This window comes from Watersipora subatra, chromosome 3 (genome assembly GCF_963576615.1).
Source record: "Watersipora subatra chromosome 3, tzWatSuba1.1, whole genome shotgun sequence".
Taxonomy (NCBI): Eukaryota; Metazoa; Bryozoa; class Gymnolaemata; order Cheilostomatida; family Watersiporidae; genus Watersipora; species Watersipora subatra.
This window is the reverse complement of record NC_088710.1, coordinates 31,462,500-31,487,545: the sequence shown is the minus strand read 5'-3', so window position 1 is coordinate 31,487,545 and position 25,046 is coordinate 31,462,500. Positions and strand designations below refer to the sequence as shown.

The 25,046-nt window shown below is 37.1% G+C and overlaps 1 protein-coding gene across 1 annotated transcript in view; it reads right to left on the bottom strand.

Moving 5' to 3' along the window:
* LOC137390503 (MAM and LDL-receptor class A domain-containing protein 1-like) overlaps positions 1 to 25,046 on the bottom strand; it is an 83,057-nt gene that overhangs the window by 33,875 nt on the left and 24,136 nt on the right. Inside the window, exons 7-16 of the mRNA XM_068076832.1 lie at positions 21,100 to 21,287; positions 19,209 to 19,308; positions 16,436 to 16,505; positions 15,202 to 15,286; positions 13,153 to 13,231; positions 6,762 to 6,840; positions 6,410 to 6,580; positions 1,775 to 1,978; positions 1,433 to 1,618; positions 273 to 476 (exon numbers count right to left, since the gene is read on the bottom strand). Of these exons, the coding sequence (XP_067932933.1) occupies positions 273 to 476; positions 1,433 to 1,618; positions 1,775 to 1,978; positions 6,410 to 6,580; positions 6,762 to 6,840; positions 13,153 to 13,231; positions 15,202 to 15,286; positions 16,436 to 16,505; positions 19,209 to 19,308; positions 21,100 to 21,287 (1,366 nt within the window). The remainder of the gene's footprint in view (positions 1 to 272; positions 477 to 1,432; positions 1,619 to 1,774; positions 1,979 to 6,409; positions 6,581 to 6,761; positions 6,841 to 13,152; positions 13,232 to 15,201; positions 15,287 to 16,435; positions 16,506 to 19,208; positions 19,309 to 21,099; positions 21,288 to 25,046) is intronic.

The following is a 25,046-nucleotide window of genomic DNA, read 5'->3' as shown; positions in this document are numbered from 1 at the left end:
GCAACTTCGACTCTTTCGGCAAAAGCACCACAACTCTGGCAAATCGGCCTTGTGTAAACATACCCTACATCTACCTAACTCTAAAATAAATCTTTTATATAACTAGTCATCTCTGGCTGCACCCTAAGTATTTGTTTCTCTCTTTTTTTTCATTATCACTATCAAATGTCTCTTTCGCTAACTCTCTTTATTATCACATGATTCTATAAAGTTATAAACCCTCCAGCATTGACACCACAAGCAGTCTAACGATATATAAGAAAGTTGATTACCATTGCTGGTAGTGTGGTCAGTCTGTGGTCCTGTTGTTGGTCGCAAACTTTTGGTTGTCACTGTGAAACTTGCACCGCCATTCAGCTTGTTCATACCACATATAGAGCCCAGAGGCTCAAAGTCACACGCCCAGTCCTGCCCAGACGACGGGCTAGTTGCAGCTGATTGGCTTACAGAGTTGGGGTACACTGTAGTTGGTATCTCTATAAAGCAGATGAAAATACTGCTGTATGTCCTGTACCATAATACCCACCTACATCTTAGCTTCTTTATTTTATCATCAAGAATTCACCCTTGCATGAAAACCTTTAATAAAAATTGTATATTTTATAGATGCTGTAAAACAAGCCAACTTTTTATAGGAGTTGTCTGTTCATAGTTATGAAAAATATTTAGGGACCAATTCCTACAAACCTTACTAATTCTTGTTAAACATGATTTTTTTAATTATTACTGAGACATATAATTTGTTTAATAGTTTAATGTTATGTAAAAAGTTTTGATGACGGATGCTAGACAATAAGAAGTTATAAAAAAAGCTTTTGGACATTTCTGCAGAGAAGCCTGTGATAATCTAGATATTAATGACAACGAGCATGTCTCAACAGGAAGTGACAAAAACTAAGGTTGTTGATAACCAGTAATCACTTTAACAAGATTAGTAATGTTTGTTGTGTGAAATGTTTGGTTAAAACTTTTGTGATGTTGTCATAAGTAGGCATATCTGATGTGATCATCACAAAGCACCTAGAGGAGGGCAGCATATCAGTGTGAATCTTTGCGAAAGGGACATTCGTGCCGGCCAGTGCCCACACTATGCAGCTGTATATTATCATCGTTGACTGGTAATTTAATGCAACTATCCTCTTTCATTAGATAAGACCAATTGATGGCAGAAGATAGAGACAAGAGTTGACAGGTCAATGAAACGCCCCTTCTTATCTCTAAGGATGTTGTGTAACATTTCCATGAGTTGATAACTTTAATAACTTACTAGCGGGCGATAAAAACATTTTTATTCAGGTCAATAGGAAGGTCAGCAGGAACTCAGCTAATTAGACAACAAAGTACTTCTTGAACTTTAACAACTTCTGAGACATGCTAAAAAAACCTACTGGACACCAAACCGAAACTTATCTAAATAATGAGCCTATCTCACCAGATCCATCTGCGCACTGTCCGTTTGTGTTGATGCTGACGTCATCGACAGCAATATCTCCTTTTCTGTCGTACCCAGTAGTGCTGTTCGACACATACGCATCTATTATAAGTTGGAGCTCTAATGGGCTATTCGCAGGCAGGTTAAGATTTAGGCTAGCCCTCAGCCACTCATTTCCCTGCTCGCCTGCAACAAAAGGAGTTGAATGTTTGTCAACTTTCTCTACCCAGAAGCACAACATAAGATGGTAAAAAATCTTCGCGTTCAGTCCACCGATTTAATACATATATGCAATGTGCCAAGTACCTGTTGACACTGATCATCAAGTCTGTCTGCACTGACCTGTTCGCTGGAAGTTGGCGACGAGCCCAGCTTGCGTATTATCGTATACAGAGATATTTAGTGTGCCGATATCTACTCCATACATGTGATAGTAGAGTTCAACACAGCCTCCTGCTTCTCCTTGAGGTTTGATGAAGGCTGGAGAAGTCAGTCTTGCATATGATCCTGAGGGTTTGTAGCTCGACTCGATGTACATGTAGTACCCTTTAAATAGAAGGTAGCTTGATTTTGACACTTTGTACATTTCAAAAATTCTAACTTTAATGTTTTGACGTATATTAAACAGTATTATGTATATATATATACTTTTATTGGGCAGTCTATAATTATTTTTATAGAACAAATATTTTACATATGGTGCCACAAAAATGAACGTATAAAGAAAAATATTGACATGTGCTGCTATAAACGGAAGAACAAAATTTATAAAAGGAAAACTGGAAACTACTAAGTCAAGGTATATCTTATCTCTTTTGACAAAAGATTAGCAGAATAACCAATACATTTGTTGAGTGCATCTTCGGGTAAGTATAAACTACAATCATAAATTAACATATCTGGCAGTGGGAGTACATTCACTGTGCTAAACAAAAACGTAGGTGGTACAAAACAAACTGGTACCATTTGTAAATTATAGACAAGTTGTAATGCAGTCTTTTGTAAAATAAATAAACTGTTTAATAGTGAAAAACAATTCATAAAACAAGTCAAACCATAAATAATTAATGTATCCTTGATCTGTAGTAGCAATTGTATTGCAAATACAGCCAAGTTTCCTTCTTCGAGTAGAATGAAGGAGGGGCAGTACGGCAAGTTGGCAACCCACTATAACTTTAGAAGCTGAAGGCTTAATTATGGAGAAGCTGCCAAATTAACAAAACCCTCCGAGTTGACCTTGGGTTGAAACTTGGCCTGGTCATACTCAATTCAGTTAAACAAAGTGCAACCAAAGCAAGCATTCTCTTCTATCTCTTTATTGACAGTAAATTTGTTTCAAACAGAAATGTTACCCAAGTTATGCCAGACAAAGGGCAGTAGTTAGTCAAATTAAATGGTTTGACACATAGTGTTTGAAGTCCCTTTCTTCGTTATGAAAACTGATATTAGGTGGAACATTATTAAACAAAGAAAAACTCCTCAATTCATTTGGAACCACTTGTAGACATTCCTTGCAAACATTGGTTGAGATAATCTCACTTTGGAAGTCTGAGTATGTTTGCCATTTGACCACAGCTTAACTGAGCAGCACGGCTTTCTATCTGCATACAAATGAGAAGCAAAGCCACCGAACCCTCATAGAGAGCTATATGGACCAGGAAGATGTGGTGTATGACAAGTTGAGCATTTCGCATAACTGATAAATGATCAACTTCATGGGAAGAGAAATTGATCAAAGTGATCAATGCTTATGTTAAAAGTCTTCCACCCGTTTACTTCCCTATCCCACCACTACTTCCATCATGCACTGTCACACAGTTTTCTTAAACAGACAATATCATGATGTTATATATTAGAAGTGCTGCTAATAGACATTATATCAATTACAATTGTCAGATGAATGAGTGTAGGAGAAGACCTCAGCTAACTAGTAACTAACGATTACGGTAAATCCTGTTGGTTGTCTTGTACATCAGCGTGAAGCCTGTAAAACATTCCACAGTTTCTTGCTGAAACGTGATCTAGTAAGTCTAACTTATAGATGACTAGCCTTCTCCAAAGTTCTGGCGAAAAGTTGTGAACAAATTTTTTTGAAAATGGTCATATTCTTTCCCATACAAGTATAAGTAAAGAAAGGTTAAAAGTCTAGCATTAGACTGGTTTTGTCTAAAACCAGGTCTTTTAAGATTCTAACAGCCAATTAGTCCCATATAGAATTTAGTATTTGATCAGCTCACATTCAACTCTAACTGGCAACTAGTTCTGGAAAGAGTTACTGCTTGAACAATGATTCTTAGATAGAGTCCAACAGATTATAGATATCTTATGGTTCTAGTAATCCCTCTGGTGCTGCGTGAGAGATTGTCAGGTGTGATAGTTATCTACCCAGTTATTCTGCGATGAAACTAGGTGGGCGAGTGGTGCACTTAGATGTGTGTCTGACTATTAATCTGAATATATGAGTTTGATTCCTGTGAAATGCCTTTTTTCCTAGCCTCTCAGCATAGTTTGGACAGACGGACATGACTCCTATTATAGTAAAGACTTACTGTTTGATCATATATGTTTGATAATATGAGTTCAAGTCTCGCGTCATGCAATATTTTTTCCAAACCTTCAACCGTGGCTTCAGACAAGTGGGCATAGTTTGTCATAGTAAAAACTCAATACTCTAGAGAGTATACTATGTATTGTCACTTTTAATACAAGCAGTTAGTTGACACTGTATATTCAAATACAGTTGGCGCTGTATATTCAAATACACATGTTCATGTGTGATGTTGATGCTGTAAATAAGAGAATGTATGTTTGTCTTTGGTGTTGCTACCGTAGGTGTGAACAAAGATGCAAATGTGTAATGCCCTTTAATTCAATCGTATATTTTTCAGGCAATAATAATTCTCTGCTCTCGTTTGTTGAAAATAGACCTGATCAATTTTCAATGTATGGCGTATAGAATATCAGATACTTGAGATAAACGCTGCACCATCTAAGCTCTGAGATAACTGAAGTCGTTTTGCTAAACAAAAATTTGAGATAGCTGGTGTTGGTAAACGCTGAGATAAGAGAGAATGTTAGATAAGAGTGAATTGATCGGATTCTGTATCAATCAGACCTGAAATAGGTGCGAGGGTTAAATATTCTTGCATATGAATTGGGTGCTTTATACATGGAATATCTAGAGAAAACTCCGGAAAAAGGTTTCGATTCATTCAAGCATTCAATAAAGTAAAACTAAACTTTTCGTAACTGAGCTTTAAGTTTAAATTATTATAAACTGTTGAGCTGACAAGTTTATAATAATTCCAAAACATAATATTCAGTTAGTAATATGGAAGTTCACTATATTGACTTGATTACATGTACATAGTAACTACAGTAGACACTAGACAGTATATAGTACAGAGCTATATTAACAACAGTAGAAACTAAATAATATACAGTATAGAGCTATAGTAACTACAGTAGATACTTGATAATATATAGTAAAGAGCTATAGTAACACAGTAGATACTTGATAATATATAGTGTACATAAAAAACCCATAAATTGCTCAGACAATCACACTGTTATAGCTAAGTATCTTTACATGGTTATTAGCTAAAAGAGAAAACAACTAATTGACAGCAAAAAATGATGACTCCTAATGATTGACCTTTGAACTCATTCTTGACCACAAAGGCCAGGTCTGATGGCAGATGCTGGTCAGCTTTCTAATAAACAGATGTTTATGTTTACATTACTGCTCTTTGGCAGCAGAGTGTTTAAGGTCAGCTGGCAAAATGCCCTTCTCAATGCTAAAGAGTAAAGCTGTCACATCTCATGTACATGTGTATAAGTCATGCCAGCTTACATGTAGTTTATCAAATTTAAATTTGAGAACATTAGGTTTTTAAAATCAAAGTTTTAGATTAGCAGTCAATGTTCGAAGCTGGACAGCGGGTATTGTCTGGATCAGTCTAGCAAAGGCCTATATGTATATGTCTATGTATATGTATAGCTAGTGTATATTGTCAAATATTGCATAGATGCTACATACAAATTTTTTTGAGGGTTCATTGATTATTTAAATAGAATAAACTAGAACTCAGGCCGGAGAAGGTGTAGGATGGGTTTCCATAGAGTTTCCACTCCGTATTCTGAGAATGGCTTGTTCACATAGTTACGTCTATAGGTATAGCTGAGAGGCTGTAATGGTTGCCCTTACCAAAAGTTCTGCTTTCTTGGATGTCAAAATTCAGGAATTAAATAATTTGGAGACACAAGATAGGATACTAATTCTAAAATTATTTCTCAAACAGCTAAAGCCTCAATAACCCTGATCATTGTTTTTAATCCAGTAAAAACATCACTTACATTATCAAATATGCTATACATAGTCATATCATCTGTTCCATATACAGCATTATATCTACTGCATTATAAACCTCTGATCTTCTAATCTTGTACCCAGTGCACTGAGTTAAAGTGATTTGTAAAAGATTGCTTTATGCCGGTCTCGAACCTGTGTCTCTCAACTCGCAAGACCAACATTCACAACTTGCACCATTCTATAGGAATAGTGTTTAGTATCACAAGAGCAATGTTCCGTAATGTTCCATGATGTTCCGTGATGTTCAGTAATGTTCCGTGATGTTCCGTGATTTTAATAAATTCTCACATGTGGGAAAAGTTATAAGATCCGACTCACTGTGGCTTATTTGCTGTGAAAAAGTAGGACCCCTTCAGGCAAAGCCAGGTTACTTGGCAACCTTAGAACTTGAGGTTTTTGTATAAATGTGCAACGATGTATCTGATTAGAGATTCAAGAATCCATCTTTGCATGTATTACAGGCAATCGCCCTCAATAAGCGTGTTCATGGATTGTCGTTGTGAAACAATTTGTATTCCAAATGAAAAAAATCCTAAGCATTTCTGATGTATTGAGTGCTTCTAGAAAATCTAAACATGTATATTATGAAAATGTACAAAACCTACCATTGAGTGCACCAGAGTGGCTGCGAGAAGGTCCTGTTTGAGAAGTAAAAGTACCAAACTGCCCTGCAGACCAGTTAAAGTCATCCGTCGCTGACTGTGTGAAGCCGCACATATCATTCCGAGGAAAATAACCGTCGGTTTGAAATGTGCAGTTGAGGACATTGGCGCCATCTATAAAGGATATAAACAAACTTGAGATGTTTTACACAGACCGAGAAAATATTGAGCGGCGGAGCTCATCAGCAATCCAATTTTGACCGATATTTAATTTTAAAAGTTTGTCTTCTTTTAGGTCCCGCATCAAGCACAACATCAAGTTCTACATAAGACCGTGAAAGCCTAACATCACGACCTGCCAACCCCACATCGGACCACCACGCCATGTCTCGTATCAAGGCGCATACCAGGCATATCAGATCTGACAAGAGGCTCTACAACAAGCATCATGCCATACTATGAATCAGACCCCACACGAGATCACAAACAAAGTCTCACATCAGACTACACCTCAGGTTCTACACCAGCCCACACACCAAGCTCCACATCAAGCCATACACAAGGTCAAACACAAGGTCCTACACAAGATGACACATCAGGTCATACGCAAGGCTGCGGTGCTGATGTGCCATGCTGATGCCTCATGCTGATTAGGACAAGTTTTTACTTTCTTCTCAGCCTAAACTTTTTGAAAGACTATCTTTTCAGAGTATCAGCACTCCGCTGTTGTTACATGCCAGTTATGCTTGGGGCAAAGGTTCAGTACAGCAACAGAGAAAGCCTTCATAAGGCTTCCTGCTAAAGGACTGGGCAGCCCAACATGTCATCTGTCTTATGTAAATATTCTCACTAGGTAGTCATCCCATTAATTGACTGCTGTAGATGAGTGACTATAGATGAGTTTGTGAAATTAAAGTAAACACAAAATCTAACATGTCAGTGTATTACTTATATTTATGGTTAGTCCGCCAAAAGACAGCACATGTATTGCTACGTGAGTGCCTGACTGTCCCTGTACATATGCATAAAGGGTGCTGTGTATGCAACAATTTTACTCTTCACCAGCCACTGTACACAACTTCAGACAAGGAGACGTTGTCAAGTCGTGTGCAGTACAACAAGGAGACGTTGTCAAGCCGTGTGCAGGAGATAACAAGGAGACAACAAGGAGACGTTGTCAAGTCGTGTGCAGTACAACAAGGAGATAGGCTAGAGAGACGTAATAGACCTCCCTGGACACTGTACTATGCATCGATTTACAGACCACTTTATACACATAAAAGCACTTTCAACATTTCATCTAACTTGAAAATGTTTTCTATTCAATACAACTTGGTAAAGTGTTACGTGGCATCAGGCATTCGTTAATTTCTTACCATTTCTTATTGTACTAAAATAACAAAAATTTGGTAATGTTAATTAGTAATGAGAAAACTACACACAGCTTCTCATAAATGTCAGCTGAAATTTATAAACAATGAAGTATTAACTCAAATTGTAACTTTTTCTATTGGAATGATAATCATTTGACAGCGCTGCGCTGCCAAATGGTTGTAAATTCTAGGATTAGTTCTTGCCAAGGAGTTTCACCCATTTATCATGGTCACATGGCATCAGCAAAACTGAAGCAGTTGAGGTTATAGTCTTATTGATGTTTATGCACACTAAATATTGCTCTACTAGTGAACAGTGATAGTACTTTAGAAGTATCTCTGCAAACAAACTGCAGTCTATGGGTTTTGTTATTTGTTATGGTCAGAGAGATGTTCAGATGTGCCAATATAGCGCAGAGCATAAGTATACGGATAATAAATCTGGAAGAATGACGGTGAATGTTTGGTGCGATAATAGTGTGCTGGTTGCCAAAGCCTATTGTTTTGAGTTCAAACCCTGTGTAATGCAAATATTTTTTAACCTCGAACTGTGACTTCGGACAAACACGGGTATTATTATAGTAATGTTTTATCCATTCCAATAGGTTGTATGTGTTATAAACTGACTAGAATATGACAAGGCTTTGCAAAATAAAAGAAAAGCTGCCAATGCAGCGCTGATAGAATATCAAGATACAGTAAATAAATTACACTTCATCCTAGCTAACAATAACAGCTTTAGTCAGCGGATGACAAGGTCAGCACTAGTCTAACACAAAATCTGTATTTAATTTTCCTGCATTGCTTTTAAATACACTTGGATAAAGGTTTACCTTGCAAAAACACAATGTTTAAATTTAACATGGTTATTGAAAACGAAATAGAACTATCATTAACTGTTTCACGTACAATACTGCAAAATGTCTGAAAACACATTAAAATACAAATTCGATTGATGTGTTAATTATTACAAGATGAGGAAGGTTGTATAGGAGAAGGTGCGTTAAGCTCAGTAACATCCAACAACAGCACGCATCCTGAGCAGTGGCTGGACTTACCTACAATGCCTGATGTGGCAACAAGAAGGAATCCAAGAGTAGACCACCACATGGCACCTGCTAGCAAGTGTTATCAAAGGATGTCACTGGTGCAGGCAGAGGCTACAAGAAATGCAGGAACAAAAATTTTAACTGTGCAGCTTTTGCCTGCATGATACAGATAGATAGCGACATTGTTTACATTACCTGCAAGATAATACACCCGCCCCACATCATACCACTGACGACCTTGTCCAAGCGTGTTGTTGCATTTGTACGTCAAGCATTGCGGGTGCCACAGTCCACACCAAACCAATATTTATGTATACTTTGTTAGGTTAGTAAGAGATGATAACAAACACAAATATATTGCAACACTGCAAAACCTTGTCAAATTGCTGCCATGTTTAGTTCATGCACCAATAAGTTTGCCATAAGTCACAGACAATATTAAACACTTTACCCTTTGCTTTGTATTTCCTTGAGTTGATCGTCAGAAATGTTATAAGAATATTAGAGGCAGCGTCAGCTCTTTGACAACTTTAGATACGAATGTACAACTTCGGCACACAATTCAGCAGCGACTTAATCTGTCACATCTTCTTCTTCTCGTACTTGTAATCCCTTGCTCATAGCTGTCAGGGAAGTCAGTATTTCGGCCTGAAGATTAGGGAAGTCAAGTGGGAAGCGGGCAAAAAGTATCATAAATAAACATATTTAATAAGATTCAGGTGTCATCAATTACCGAGATGTCAAAGGTCAACAGCGTGAGAGTAAAGTTTATTCCAATAGATGTGTTAGGTTACTCACTGTATATCCAAGTTCTGTATAAACATATTTAGTTGAAGCAGCGGGGAAAGAGGTAACTAACCCTAGAGACTTGTTTATAACACCAGATAAACCGACACTTGATGAGTACATGGTGAAACAATCTTCTTAAATCTTTTTAGTTATATTTGAATGAGATTCTAACGAAATGGATAAGCGTTACCACCATTAGTACAGCCAGTAATACACAGAGTATATAGTATGAATATATAGGACTTGATGAGTTCATTTGAGAGATCGGAAGGTCATGACAGAGCTTAAAAAGTGATTTTAAACTTGAGTGACATTCTTTGATATTAGTCGTGACTTTGTAAAAACAAGCTCTTACTTCATTGGCAGGATTGACTTACCCTCAAATATGAAGAGAGGTACATTGGTGAGCAACAGGGTTCTAGTGGTCTAGAGCGCCTGACCTACTACAGGTTGGGGGTTCAATCACCAAAAAAGTCACCACTGTTGGTGACAGAAATGACATTAATTTCTTCGCTCCAATTGGGCACGTTCTCAGTTGTCGAATACTTATCGATGGTTTCAGACATGTCCAGCCACATCGAGAACATTGCGCTAAGCAAACACCATACTCGATATCAGAAGGATTGCGCGCACAGTCACATGTACATGTCTGTTGTTGTCTTTGTTGTAACTGCGATGAGCTAACAACTAGATCAGCTCTTGCTAGCCGCTCTGATGCTAGCCGCTCTGGTGCTAGCAAATCTGATGCAGCAAGCTTGTAATTGATTGCTTTGTTCGAATTCTCTACCAACTCAAAAATAAACTTTTCGAAGCTGCCAGGAAGCTAATTAAAAAATTCATTATACAGCTTTTTAATTCAGCGTACAATTTTTACAATACGATCCCAGAGTTCATAAGGGTCGGCCATTTTATGTGTCTGACATATAGATTGACCACCTTTCTTTTATATTATAGATATATTATCTTCTTTCATCACATTCTTTAGCAAGGCCTGCGCTGTTCGTTTGGCAATTTAAGGTCGTTGTTCTGTATGGCACAATCAGTAGGCTGCAAACCAAACTCTAGTCTCTGTTTAGAGATCAGCAGCTCCAGATTACTGATTTAGATAGTTTAAAATTACTAATAGAGCATTTAAAAGGAGAAATACATCAGTGTTCTGTTTTATTTTACTCTCCGTAGACACAGCCCTTTTGCGGCACAAGCCAACTCTTTGCACACTACATGAGATAAAAGAGCTCACATTAAGTTCAACCCTGAAGATCACAACAAACCTAAAAAAATATGATTATCAAGCAAGCTTGCCATCAGCAGATAGCGTTAGATAATTAGTTTGCAGCAGATATCAGCATGAGAAGACAACTGAAAAGATTTGACATTTATTAGATAGTTTGAGAATATTTATTTTGTCAAATTGTAAAACAAACAGAATGAAGTTTTGTTTTGTTTGATATTTCAGGTAATATTAATGCAACTGATTGTTCAGTTACATCCCTTGCTTACACTAGTGGACATCTTGAAATTACCACTAATGAACACTAATGACCAGCAAAGATCAAATCTTATGTCCAACTAACCATTGGGTCTTCATTTCAAATAGTATTGCATCCGTTATTTTCGCAATCACACAGACTGCTAACAGCTTTAGGTTTTGAATGATTTGGCTAACTTATGAAGGTAACTGACTAGTCTTATTGTAAGAGTTATCCACCCTTGCAGATATAAAGCAAGAGTTGGTTAATCACTAGATTTCTTTATGCGAGAGCCAAGGCTAAGGCTGATAATTGGGAGGCTGATAGCTAGCTGTTTCAGAAGTGCAAGTAGCATACTATGCAAGTGTTTCCTGTAGCTGGCAGTGGACATGACTACAATAACTGTTGTGTTTGACAGCCTCAAAATGAAAGTGAAAAGCTTTTATGATTTTAAAACAATTTTGGTATAAATTTTAACAGAATTTCGTAGTGTTCTCTAACGGATTCAGTAAAAACTAATTAAATTAGTTTGGAGCAACTCCGACAGAAGTTTTAAAAAGGTTTACAGTAATTTTAAAGCAATTCTGATTGAAATGTTAACATGGTTTTAGCCTGTGGTTTTTGGATACAAGCTAACAATGCTACATTTGTATCTCTAGGATTGGAGATACTGCCTACTAATGAGTGACTCCCTTTGTGACTAACGAGGCTCATTTTACAGACTATTCTTTCTTAACCAGATCTGTTCACTATTTATTGTGTTCACTTCACTGGCAACAAGTTTTTTACAGTAAACTGACAGAGATAGTCGCTGAATAGTTTACATGAGCGAATAGTCCGCAGATTGGCACTCTTATTATACTATACGGCCGCTGAAACGATGATATACTAGTCCCGCAGTCACTATCATGAAGAATAATGTAGATCAAGCGATCGGCGACGGCTAATCATCATCGCTGAAGTGCTACACATTGCACGAACTGTTGTCGATGCAAGAGGAAATATCGGGAAAGTTTGACAGCTGCAATGTTTGACGACATATATGCGTTGTCTTGATGATGCCATCGATCTAGGTGCGCGGAGTTGACGATTAATAGTCGAGAGGACCACCCTGACATGTGTGAGCCAGTCTAATTTGATGCTAAACAGTTATTCAAGGCCAGCATAGTGATCTTGGTACCATCATCAGTTTTTGAGGACTAGATGTTTACATTAGACGATCTCTCAAGCATTTCTAGGAACGCGTTTAGCTTTTTCGGTAATGTCAAGAGCTACCTTGACCCCACACGCATTTATTAGAATCTCTAGTCTTCCTGATCATACCATTGCGTGTTCGATCTTGTTTTAATAGCATTCATGGATCAGTCTTGTGACCATTGCCCAGCCAGCTAATAAATGAACTATTATAGGAACTGAGATTCACTTGTTCACAATTAACCTTACGTCTGCTGATCTGCATCAATGCCGCATATATTATACAAACAATCGCATCTTATATAAAAAGCGGTGTTTATTCTAGACAATATATCTACGCTGCAAAACAACCGTATTTAGGTAATAACCAAACTGCTATCATAGACAGCCAAAATATACCATAATATTTACAAAAAAGTTATTGACAACATATGTACAAGAGCTATATGTGGACAAAACCAAAAATTCAGAGAATGCTTAAATGAGAGGTAAATCAAAAAAGCATGAGATAATTTATCCAGATTGACATAACTAAAAACCGAACGATTGTTTGAGTTCACAAGAAAGTATGAGAGTTGTCCACCCCACAAACTTTGAATATTCAACAACACAAAATTCTTAAGGGTCCAACTGATAAAAACATGATGACTATTTAAGATAACGACGGCACAAATTACTTCTTGTTCCATTGCACTTGGTATAAAGGTGATCGGAAAAAAGCTTCAAGTTTAAATAAGTCATAGGAAAAGAGAAACGGGAGGTGTGTGTGTGGGAAGAAGAGAAGATGGAAAGTACGAGAGGAGGCAGAAAATCCAACGGGTACAGAAAGAAGAGAACTAAGTAAAAGTGCTTTGTGTACATTATTGAATGGCCTTCCGATGGTACTCAGCGGGGGCACTGTAATAGTCCGAAGCGGTGTCAAACAGATCTCCTTGGTTCTTAGACATCCACCTAAAGCAAAATTGTGACCTTATTAATTGCTCAGAAAGTACCACAGACTAAGCATTGGAGTTAACAATAAAATGACAAAAAGCATAAAGAAATATATTCCTGTTTGACAAGACATGTTTGAGTGACTTGCTGACTGCGTCTATGATCTGTAGAGCCGTTATATCGTAAATAAAGCCAAGTTTCCTATTCCCAGTAGGATAAAGGAGTGGTTGTGCGCTGACTCACCATAGCTTTAGAAGCTGAAAGTTTCATTGAGAAAAAGCTGCCGAATTGACAAAATCCTCAAGGCCGAACTTAGTCACGCTAAATTTGGTTTGCCAAAGCGCAACCAAAGTAAGCATTTAATTGGCTAACTCACTATTAGCGAGTACACTATTTGCCTTATTTCTTCACGAACAGTTGTAATTGTAATCCAAAACCCTGCTATCAAACCTTTAGTAATATTTGTTTTTGTGACAAAGTTCTACAACATGCTCAAACGAAATAAAACAATGGATTGTCTATGACATTATCAGTTATCTATGACATTATCTAGTTCTACTAGAAAGTTGGGTAGAGTGGACGGCCAGCTATATAACAATAAGGACACTAATTCAAACTTGTCATAGACATGAATAAAATAACCAACTATTATTAATAGATTATTAATTTTCCTTTATTTTTAATGATTATCAATTGTTACATGAGGTAGTTACTCCCAATTTAAATCAAGTTTTCTGTCTCATGATTAGAGAAAACTACACATAGACTGCGGCTATCACTGCTCCTCTAGAACCCTGCAGAAAGGCATTCCGTGTCCTGAAAGCAAACTGTTCAATAGCTAGCGCAGGTTCCTTTTTATTGAGGAAAGAATATTTAGTTACAAGTTGACATGGTGTTAACTACCCCTAAATGAGTTGATAGCCAGGAGCTGGGTTACATGAGTTACTACGAAAATATTACCAAATTAACTCACTTTTCATGAATACGATATAACACTGAGCATAATCGGCTGAAAGTTTTGACAACAAAATAGTATTATTAACATTTAGCTTCTGTAAAAATCACACAGGATTAAAAACAATATAAAAATATTATGATAAAGGCCGAGTTACCATAAAAGTGTTAAATATTTTATAATTCATGAAATGCTGGTTGCAAGACAACCAAAACAGTTCCTCTATAATAGCTACAAGAAAATACATACTTCATGCTTGGCTATTTTCATTGGGTTGTTAATCAAAACAAATTTGTATTTTTGTGTCGAACAGTTCCAACGGATTATATAAAAATCTTAGTTTTATGATTGTCGCAAACAAGTCAAGGGTGACTTGAAGATGAACTGCGCAAAATTTTAGTAGATTCTATCAGAAAGTATTATTATTTTTCTATCATTGGTGATGGTTTTTGATGCTTGAGGTAATCTGACTGCCAGGATGTTTCAAGATTAAAATCAATGAAACTTGATCGACTTAAAAAGTTAGAGAAATTCGTTCTAACTTACACTAAACTTACAGTTTAAATTAACTTAAATTAACTTTAAATTAACAAAAATGCCCTCAAATTTTACGTCATGTATTGAAAAACTCCAATACAGAGGTGATTAGGAGTTGAGGATTGCCTAGCTAAAAATGGATGCTGCAGCCCAAACATCTTTTTAATGTGTAATACAATTAGTTTGTGAACTTTCATAGAATTGTGCCTCTTCCCTTCGCACCCTACTCGATGTGTTAAAGAACAGCCATTTTTAGTGTTTATACCGGTTGAAACTTACATCAGTGAAGCAGTAAGTTAAGACCTAGTTTTGCGGACTAAGTCATGACCTAAATCCGAGCAGGAAGTACGCACAAAACAGCAGTTTTATAAGGAATGATTGGTGCCTAGCCAGTCTGAACATGTCAAACACATTTCACACAGGAATGACCAGCAAGAAGGCATGAAACTTACTGCATGAAGTCATGAAACTTACTGCAAGAAGTCATGTAACTTACTGCAAGAAGTCTTGCACATGGGTAATAAGGACACTCGTTGACTTGTCATCTAGTGCAGTGTACGCAAGCATGCTTCCAATCTTCACTAAAATCCAGCATTTAATACAAGACAGAGTTAAACAAGAGGAGACAACTAGCATATAATCTTACCTACAAGCTATCTTGGCACATCTGCACTACCAAACTATACTAAAAAGAGAATCATATAGACCATGCCAAATGGTCAAACTAAGTGATTATTATGATACTAGTCCAAACAAGGACATCAGGTTAGAGAAACTAAAACATTGTATAATATCCAGTCATAGCGGACACGCGATCGCCCGGACATACAAGAGATTTGAGATACGACCAAAATTTCGAACAAGTTTCGTAAGATAAGAGATAGATTTGAAAGACAAGTACATGAAACAGCTCTCGATGCAGCTGCTAGATAGCCAACTAAGTGAGAGGCGCTATTGAGACCAGTATTGGTTAGTCTTTCTTGTCAGATTTGTTTAAAAAATGCCGGCTACAAGTGAGAGTAAAAACGAATAAAAAAGCACCAAGCCACGAAAAGATAATTGAACATTAAATTTAGCTTATATGAATTTAGCTTACTAAGCCACATTTGAAATAAGTTTTAATCTTACACTAAACTTAATTCTAATTTTGTCTTCGTTTTCATTTTTTATGTTACATAACGTCACAAAAGTGTAGCGCAGCGAACGGGTTGCTGTCAGGTCTCTCTCTCTCACCGAAGTAAGCCGACCACAAAGGTAAGAACCCAATACAGTACATAACGCTATATTCTACTGCAAACCATGACCGCTAGATAGGTATTTGTTACTTTGTGAGCATAGACAGTGAATTAAAACAATTGAAAAAAATTGTTTTTTCAGGATGGGAATAGATTAATTTGTATTTTATATAGGAAAAATTGCTTTGAAATACGAGTGAATTGACACATGAGCACAGTCGCAGAACCCATTAAGCTCTTATGTCGAAGTATGACTATAGAGAGCTATTTGCGTTTTTCTTTTTCAAGTTTCAAACAACAATTGAAGAATTATCTTCTCTTTTATTCTGATACAAAAAGTAAATGACTTGTGATGTCACACTTTACAATAGTTCTTCTCAAGCTTACATCAACACTTGTTTGAAGGAAAATTATAAAAACAGCTTGGTGAGCAGGCTATAAGTTTCCTAAATATTAACACACCTAGCAAAGGTCCCAAAGGTCCTAAATACTCACCAAAAAGACGAAGAAGGTGTATAGACCCATAAATGAATGTCAATTGCTCGCCTTTATGTTCCTTCAACAACTGCAAGACACAAGGTTACACAGTAAGAGATTATAGAAGAGAAGCGGCATACTGAACATCGTTTGTTGAAGTCTCTGAGCGGATTGAACTCTTCATGTTACTACGGATAAGTCATGGCCAATCTACATATCTAAATCTCAGGGTTTGCCTGAGTTATAATCCAGTTATAGTGGTAAAGTTTTAGCAATGATAAATCAACTTCGTATTGGATTAGAACTCGTGACATTCAGATCGCAAGTCTACTAACAAGTCTACTAACAAGACTGCTAACGAGTCTACTAACAAGACTGCTAACGAGTCTACTAACGAGACTGCTAATGAGACTGCTAATGAGACTGCTAACGAGACTGCTAACGAGTCTACTAACGAGTCTACTAACGAGTCTACTAACGAGTCTACTAACGAGTCTACTAACGAGTCTACTAACGAGTCTACTAACGAGTCTACTAACGAGTCTACTAACGAGTCTACTAACGAGTCTACTAACGAGTCTACTAACGAGTCTACTAACGAGTCTACTAACGAGTCTACTAACGAGTCTACTAACGAGTCTACTAACGAGTCTACTAACGAGTCTACTAACGAGTCTACTAACGAGTCTACTAACGAGTCTACTAACGAGTCTACTAACGAGTCTACTAACGAGTCTACTAACGAGTCTACTAACGAGTCTACTAACGAGTCTACTAACGAGTCTACTAACGAGTCTACTAACGAGACTACTAAGAAGTCTACTAACAAGACTACTAAGAAGTCTACTAACAAGTCTCCTAACAAGTCTACTAACAAGTCTACTAACAAGACTACTAAGAAGTCTACTAACAAGACTACTAAGAAGTCTACTAACAAGTCTACTAACAAGTCTACTAACAAGACTACTAACAAGACTATTAACAAGTCTACTAACAAGTCTACTAACAAGTCTACTAACAAGTCTACTAACAAGTCTACTAATAAGTGGTGCATAACCACAAGGCTAAGCTGTTCTTATCGCATCCATCCCTCTTACCATATACTGTATATCTTTTCACAACTGCGCAAGCTAAATGTGCACTTTTTATTATTAATTAACCCAGTGCGCCCTCTGGCCATGATGCCTCTGTTATATTTTTTTTGCCTTGACGTGGAAGGCATTTTTCTTTGACGTGGAACACGATGTTTTTTTGTCCTCGCCATTCAGAAACGAAAATTTTTTTGACTTTGTCTGTCATACGATATCAAAAAAAATTCTCTTCAAGCGAGAATTTGGATGATTACGTCGAAATAATGAAGATGCCGATATGCTATTTGCCAAAACCAACCTCTGAAAGAGATACGATGCTCTACGATGCTAGCACTCTCTCAGTTCAGCGTTATTCACTATAAGTTATAGTGAAAAAGAAACAAAATACAAATAGGTGATAAAATTTTAGCTGATGACAAAGTAGAAGTTAGTTTAGTAGAATACAAACTAAAACTTAGCTTTAAGTATGTGTTTAGTAAGCTAAATTCATTTAAGTTAAATTCAACGTTTATGTTATACACATGTTTCGAAGGTAAGAATTCCCTACGGTACGTACTGCACCTAGTCCATTGTAACGCTACATTTTGTTGCGGGTCATAACCACTAAATACACTAAAGTTTCTCTAGGTAACTATAGTTACTAAGGTTACCATATTATTTTGTTACTAATTTTTAATATATACAGTACGTATATAAAATTTTGATAATTTTCACCAGGGGATGTTTCCATTAGATAATTACTATGAGTTTCTACATGATTCTATACAAAAACTTTCGCCTTACAATACCAACATTGAAACGAATTAAAATTGCATAGCGAGGGTCCATTGTATTACCTTTTGTTCATTTTTTTCTTACCATATGCTATTTTTTAAGTTGTAATTTTAAAATGTGCTGTTTCAATTTCAAATGTGCGGTTACACTCTTATTTCTGGTTTTTCCTAAGGTTCGATCACTAAAATTGTAAAGGCTATAAATACTGGAGTAGGAATCTCGCGTAGGAATTGCCGCTACATTCTCTCTCTGTTTGGTCAGGCAGAGTACCAGAGAAAGACAATCCGATATCTCATCTTTTCGTTTGCACCAGTATCGTCCATCAAAACTTTGAATACGAGCTTCTGCTGCAACAGTAACCTTTTTTATATACACACTTCCATAAACTCATTGTTTATTTTTTCTCTTAATTCGTTTGAACTGCACAAAAACTCCCATGATATGAAGTATAAAGATTAGAATATTAAATATTGTATATGTTGAATAACAATTAATCCTCTACGATAAGACTTTTTTATTTATTACTGGAGCAATGCCGGGTATTCAGTAGTCTTTACTATAATAAGAGCTCAGCCATTCGGTTGGAAGTTGAGAAAAAAAGAATGCATCGAATGAGATTTGAACTATTGACTTTTCGCATAGTAGATCGGGATTCTAACAACTGCACCACTCAACCGCTCACGGGCATTTCTGAATAATTGTACGTGTGGTTAGTACACCCAAGGATTTCTCATGGAGCATTATACTATCAGGGTGCTGGTCTAGAATAATAGTTTGAACCAGATTGATAAGAATTGTAATTTTGATGTATTAAAAATAATAGTCCTAAATAATCCTGCCAAGTCAAATAAACACTCTACTAAAAGCACAACGAGTGCCCAAGCAATTCTTTGCAGACTTCGTCCAAAATAATGTCATGGCCTCACCTCCCCGTACTGCGTCCTCTCAAATTTATAAAGAAGCTGAGTGCCAAGCATCGCATTAAAATAATCTCGTAGGCCTTTTGTTATCTCCAGTATTGTATCCCTGCAACAAACAACTACAGTGTGAGCAAGACAACAAGAAATGGTTACGCAGTGAATGTCTGCAGATGGCACTTTGCAAGTGAAAGATTTGTCTTTGACATTTTAAAAGTCCTTAAGTACACTAGATGTTCCTACAACGTAAATAATTCATTCGAAGAACATTTACGTTATGGGGATTTTACCATGTTATATGAACCATCTGATCCATTCTAAGGTCTTCTAAACTCACCCATTCGGCGCTTCAAAAAGGAAAATATTAGACTTAACTTTTTTTATTTAATGACTGTATAGTATGGTGTCATTGGTTTGTATTAACAACTTTTCTCTGTTTATCACTTTCACTTGTATTAGGGTACATGATTGCGGTAATTTTGCATTAAGGTAAGGAGAGCGCGCATGTTAACAACTTCCTTGTCAATTTCAATCGATTATTTTCCCTTTTTTCTAGACAGCAAGGTCTATCCTGCAAAGAAACAAATGCATGTCTAAAATGAAGGAAAAAGTTTTTTTTACTATACTAATAGCAGCGTGTCTGTCTGTTCATCCGAACCCAGGGATAGTGGTTAGGAGGAAAGACAGCTTTGAATGAGACTCTCACTCGTGGCATTCAGCTTGGCTGACTGACACTCTAACATCTGCACCGATTGGGCTCCTTTGAGTATTTCTGAATAATTGCGCAGATACCTACTTGCTGAGCCTCACTGGCACATCTGATGATGTCACACGTCACACTAGACTTACTGGCACATCTGATGATGTCGTACGTCACACTAGACAGCCCGGGTCCTAGTGTACTGTATATAATAGAGATGCGCTTATGCGTCATTTTCTTGCCTAAGTGCATCAAGAAGGCATATTTTTAAGGCTAACTACGGGACTCTCGCTATTCAAATCAAATTTGAGAACCTGCACCGACTTGACACTTTACGTTATACGGAATTCCTCAATACAAAGTAGCCTAAAAACTTAACCCTTTCGCAGGTGAGTTTGTGTTATTTGAGACCCCTTGGGCAAATTAATTTTTCACAAACCGATTAATAAAAAAATCCTTGATGCAGTCTTATTTATGATACTGTATATGTGTATTATATGTTTTTATGATACAGGTAAATACAAATAAACGTGTTTCAAGTCAATTCTCCAGATAACTGTTTCTCTAGCCATGGTACTTTTGGAAGCATTTGACCTTGCAGAGGCCTATAGAAACCTACATCGCAGTCTTGACACCATGTGCTTATTCTTGTTCCTCTATAGCCTTGCCTTTGCTAAAAAGCGGAGAGCAGAAACCAGAAACAAAATCAAGCTACAAACAAAATTCCCAATTTTATTTGAATACGTTTTTATTTCGGATTCTTCATTCATTTGGCAAATGATTGATAAAAATGAGTATTGCAAAAATGATCGGTTTGTTCTTCTCAAAACGGCTTATTTTTTGTTGCTAACAGAGACCAATCTATTGTAGTACATTTTCTATTGGTAAAAAAATTAAACAAAAAAAGGCAATTAGCTAACCAGAAATCAATTTATAAAAAATGTTTGACTGGCGACATAATATTCTGCCTACTGCGCTGCTACTGCTACTGCCTACTAGCGCTGCCTACTAGCATCAGTATCGCAAAACGACAAAAATGTCGCTATGCCTGCAAAAGGGTGAACTTAAATTTTATACATTATGTGAAATTTACATAAAAGGTTGATGTTATAGAAGCATTTCCTGTACTTAGTATATTCATGGTAAGTACTAATAGTGCCCCTGAAAAGTACTATCATAGTCAGTGTATGGAGTTATTACCTGCTATCCTTATCTCTAGAAACCTTGGCTTCAAAATAATCATTTAGAATGGTGTCTATATTTTTTTCGGCGGGCAACTGTATGAGCATTTTCTGTCTATTCACAAGATCCCAGTCGTCTACAAGAACTGGTTTAAGTTGTTCAGGCAGCTTGATGTTTACCTCTACTTTCGGTATGTACTGTTCCTCCTGTAGAAAGTTCGTTGGAGAATGAGGTTTCTGGTAATAACAGTAGGAGTACAAATTATAACACAGATTACATGCTGTATGCACTGACCAAGTGAAGACTCCTCGAGTCCTCCACAATTACAAATACTATGTACTAAGCAACACCCCGCCAATGACATCTCTACTATAACTGCTATGCGCTGAGCCTGTCTTTCCATGTATCAACCAGGTTACTTTATAAGTTTTATCTGTCAGACCTGATAAACCTATTCTTAAACATTGGAGTGTTAGTTTAGGATAGCAGAATAATAAAAAAGATACACGGACTTACGGAGAGCTTTTCAAGTATTACATTTTCCACAACTTTTCTGCTTGTAAGCGCAACCACATACAACCGTGGATTTAGCAGTATTCACCAATGTTATATGAGATACTCAAAAACACAACATGATGAAGATTTCTATCTATGCGAAAAAAGGCTGATTCACACTATATCACCGTATCTCGGCGTTGATCTACAATATTTCGATGATCGTCGATGATAACAATGTTCGCACTATCACAAACCCAAACGCATTTTCATCAGCGAATACTCCGTGACGTAAGGTTCTCACTTTTCTTTTTAAATTTTTGCAAAGAAACCTCTTTGTTTTCGCTCGACTGAATCAAATACTAGTCTTGAAGCAACGGACATGAACGGAAACAAATAAATCACGCTATCCGCGAATTACTATGGCCGAAATAGTTCACATTCTAAAGGCAGTCGTCGATGCTCGATGAAATATCAGGAAAGTTTGACAGTTGCGAACTTTCCCGACGTGTCCGTGTTGCTGCATCGATGCCATTGGTTTACGGTACACATGATCGATGATGAATGCTGAAAGGAAAAGACTGACATACGGCGATATAGTGTGAACCAGCTTTAATTAGGAACATCGTACATGGCGTAAGCCACTATGAAATTTTAAGCAAGTCATGTAAATGGTGTAGTTATTCTAACTGAAAAGGTTGGATATTGCTAGACGACACTTCGTACCCCAGTTTCTATCACTGTGTTTCAATGCTTCGAATGGGTTCAGAGTTGCCCACTGCCGACGAATTTGAAGTTAAAGCTTCAATGATTCATAGTTGCACTATATAGATCGATCCAAGATTTGTGATGTATCCCTCTATTGCTAAACTAGATTCATTTTCAGGCCACAGTAACTTTTTAATTCATGTCTAGTCGATTACCAGAACTAAAAAAGGTATTATTTCATCATCCTCGCACGAGCAACCAACCCTTGGCATGTGAATGTTCGTGTAAAGGCAAAAGGTCAAGCAGAGACAGTAGTGAGTAACAGTAGAACGCCTTCATAGCAGAAACCCGCGTGGTTGTGTGCTGATAATGTTATACCTTCTCTGGGAAGAGCCTCGCCAAGTATTATAGATTCAGATCCATCAGCAGTAAGGACTCTCACAGCGAAAGCCTTCGCACAAATTTAGTGAAGCCAAATGGCGCCAAAAGCGTTCATGTTTTATCGTTTTTTCATTCGGGGTGGAAGCAACTCCAAGCCCATTTGAAGCATGAAAATGAACTGAATCAGACTCAAGTAGCATCGTTATTTTTGAAAATCTGCAAACCCAGCCTTTCAAGCGTAGTATGGGTCAATTGCCATGTAGTTTAAAGAGCACGTTTCTTTATCGTAAAAAAAATAACCTGTGAATCATACATTTTGGTAGAAGCCAGAAAAGCTAGAACATACTGCCAGATGTTCAACGTGACAAAAGTAATAGAGCTATTAATTAGTATCTCCATATCAAGAGAGAGACTACTTGGCAAGACAGGATCCGTTGTATAACTGAAGAGAAAGCCATGATTTAGTTCTGTTTAACGGCTAGCAAAACTCTCAACTCATATTTGATTTTAGTCACATGGCCATTGATGACATCATAAAATGAGTACACTGAGAGGGAACCAGTAGAGCATGGCCATTGATGACATCATAAAATGAGTACACTGAGAGTGAACCAGTAGTGCATGGCCATTGATGACATCATAAAATGAGTACACTGAAGGCGTGGTCACACGAGCACCGAACCGACGTAGGATCGGTTCGGAGGCTGGTTCGGTTCGTGGCACATGTCACACGGCCACCGAAGTAACTTCGCTTCCTAGATACCATACGTATAGAGACAGGACACGGTTTCATTAGTAGTTGTTATGTATTTGAGTTAAATATTTCTATTGTAAACAAAAAACTTTGAGGAACAATTATAAATTATAATTACACAGCAGAATCATCAGAAGATCGTTCGGCTGCTCAAAATAAATCACTCGATACAAATATTTTGCTAACCCTTCCCATCAACATAATTATATTTTTTTTTATTAACCTATGAATGTTTTTCTATGCTGAGTACATAACAAACAAAAACAGTCTTTATCATAGTACTGTGGTTTTACATAAATAAATCAGTCAACGATAGTTCATCAGGATGAATATGACACATTACTTATATTCTACACGAAAGAAAATCACAACCATTCCCCTACATTTATGCAAAACTTAAGTGCAACATCTTACATTTATGCAACCCAATCACAAGTCCGGGTGAACCTTGTCGTAAATTGCTTCATGTTGTTTATTTAACGAAATAAAAGTATCGTCCCATTTCTTTTTTAACTTTACTCACACGCACGTAAGAAGAAATGTGACGCGTGCTCGCTAGAATTCTAGAATTTTAACCAGCCAATAAGAGCAAGGGTTCGGCACGAAATTTCGAGCAGTACCGAAATAGTTCGTTTTGGCCAGAAATGTTCTCAGCCGAACTTTTTAGAGCTGAAAACGACGTCGTTTTGCGTCATTTAGTTCGGTTCGGTGCCCGTGTGACCACGGCTTGAGAGTGAACCAGTAGTGCATGGCCATTGATGACATCGTAAAATGACTACACTGAGAGGGAACCAGTAGTGCATGGCCATTGATGACATCATAAAATGAGTACACTGAGAGTGAACCAGTAGAGCATGGCCATTGATGACATCATAAAATGAGTACACTGAGAGTGAACCAGTAGTGCATGGGCATTGATGACATCATAAAATGAGTACACTGAGAAGGAACCAGTAGTGCATAACTGTAAAACAGCGAGGCATTTTATGTATCACGTAGAGGACACTCGCGCACCTATCGTCCTCAATATATGAAAAGGCTCCATGGCTTCTTCTAGCCAAACTGGAGACTAGATTACAGATCCAGCAGGGCTGAAGTACGTCTACTGATTACATTGCAAAATTAAACAAGGTGCATATGAATGAGAATATCACATTAATTTAGCGTACCTCTGAATATCAGTGTGCTTATATAAGATGCCTTTCATAGTCTTTACGTATCCTACCCATAAAAATTAAGAACATTTTCTACAAAGTAGCGCCTGAATGAAGTATTAAGACCTGCTATCAGAAAATAGATCAAATTATTATAATCTACAAGTATTTGGCTATCATGTAGAAATGTCTGGCTACCAATATAGAAGTTCATATACAACTGTTTGGTAATCATATACAAGTACCTGACCATTTTATGTGAGTATTGGACCTACATGTATGTATCTGACAGACTATCAAAAATGCTTTACCATCATGTTAAAGTTGAGTTATAGTTTTAAGTAAGGGAAGCAATGCTCGTGGTAAGAATTTAAACTAGCATCGTGCGCGAATCTATATTTATATTTCCCAAAGTTTGTGTCTGTGGTTCTTCAGCTAGAGCTGTTAATATCTTGGAATAAAGATTCCGTATC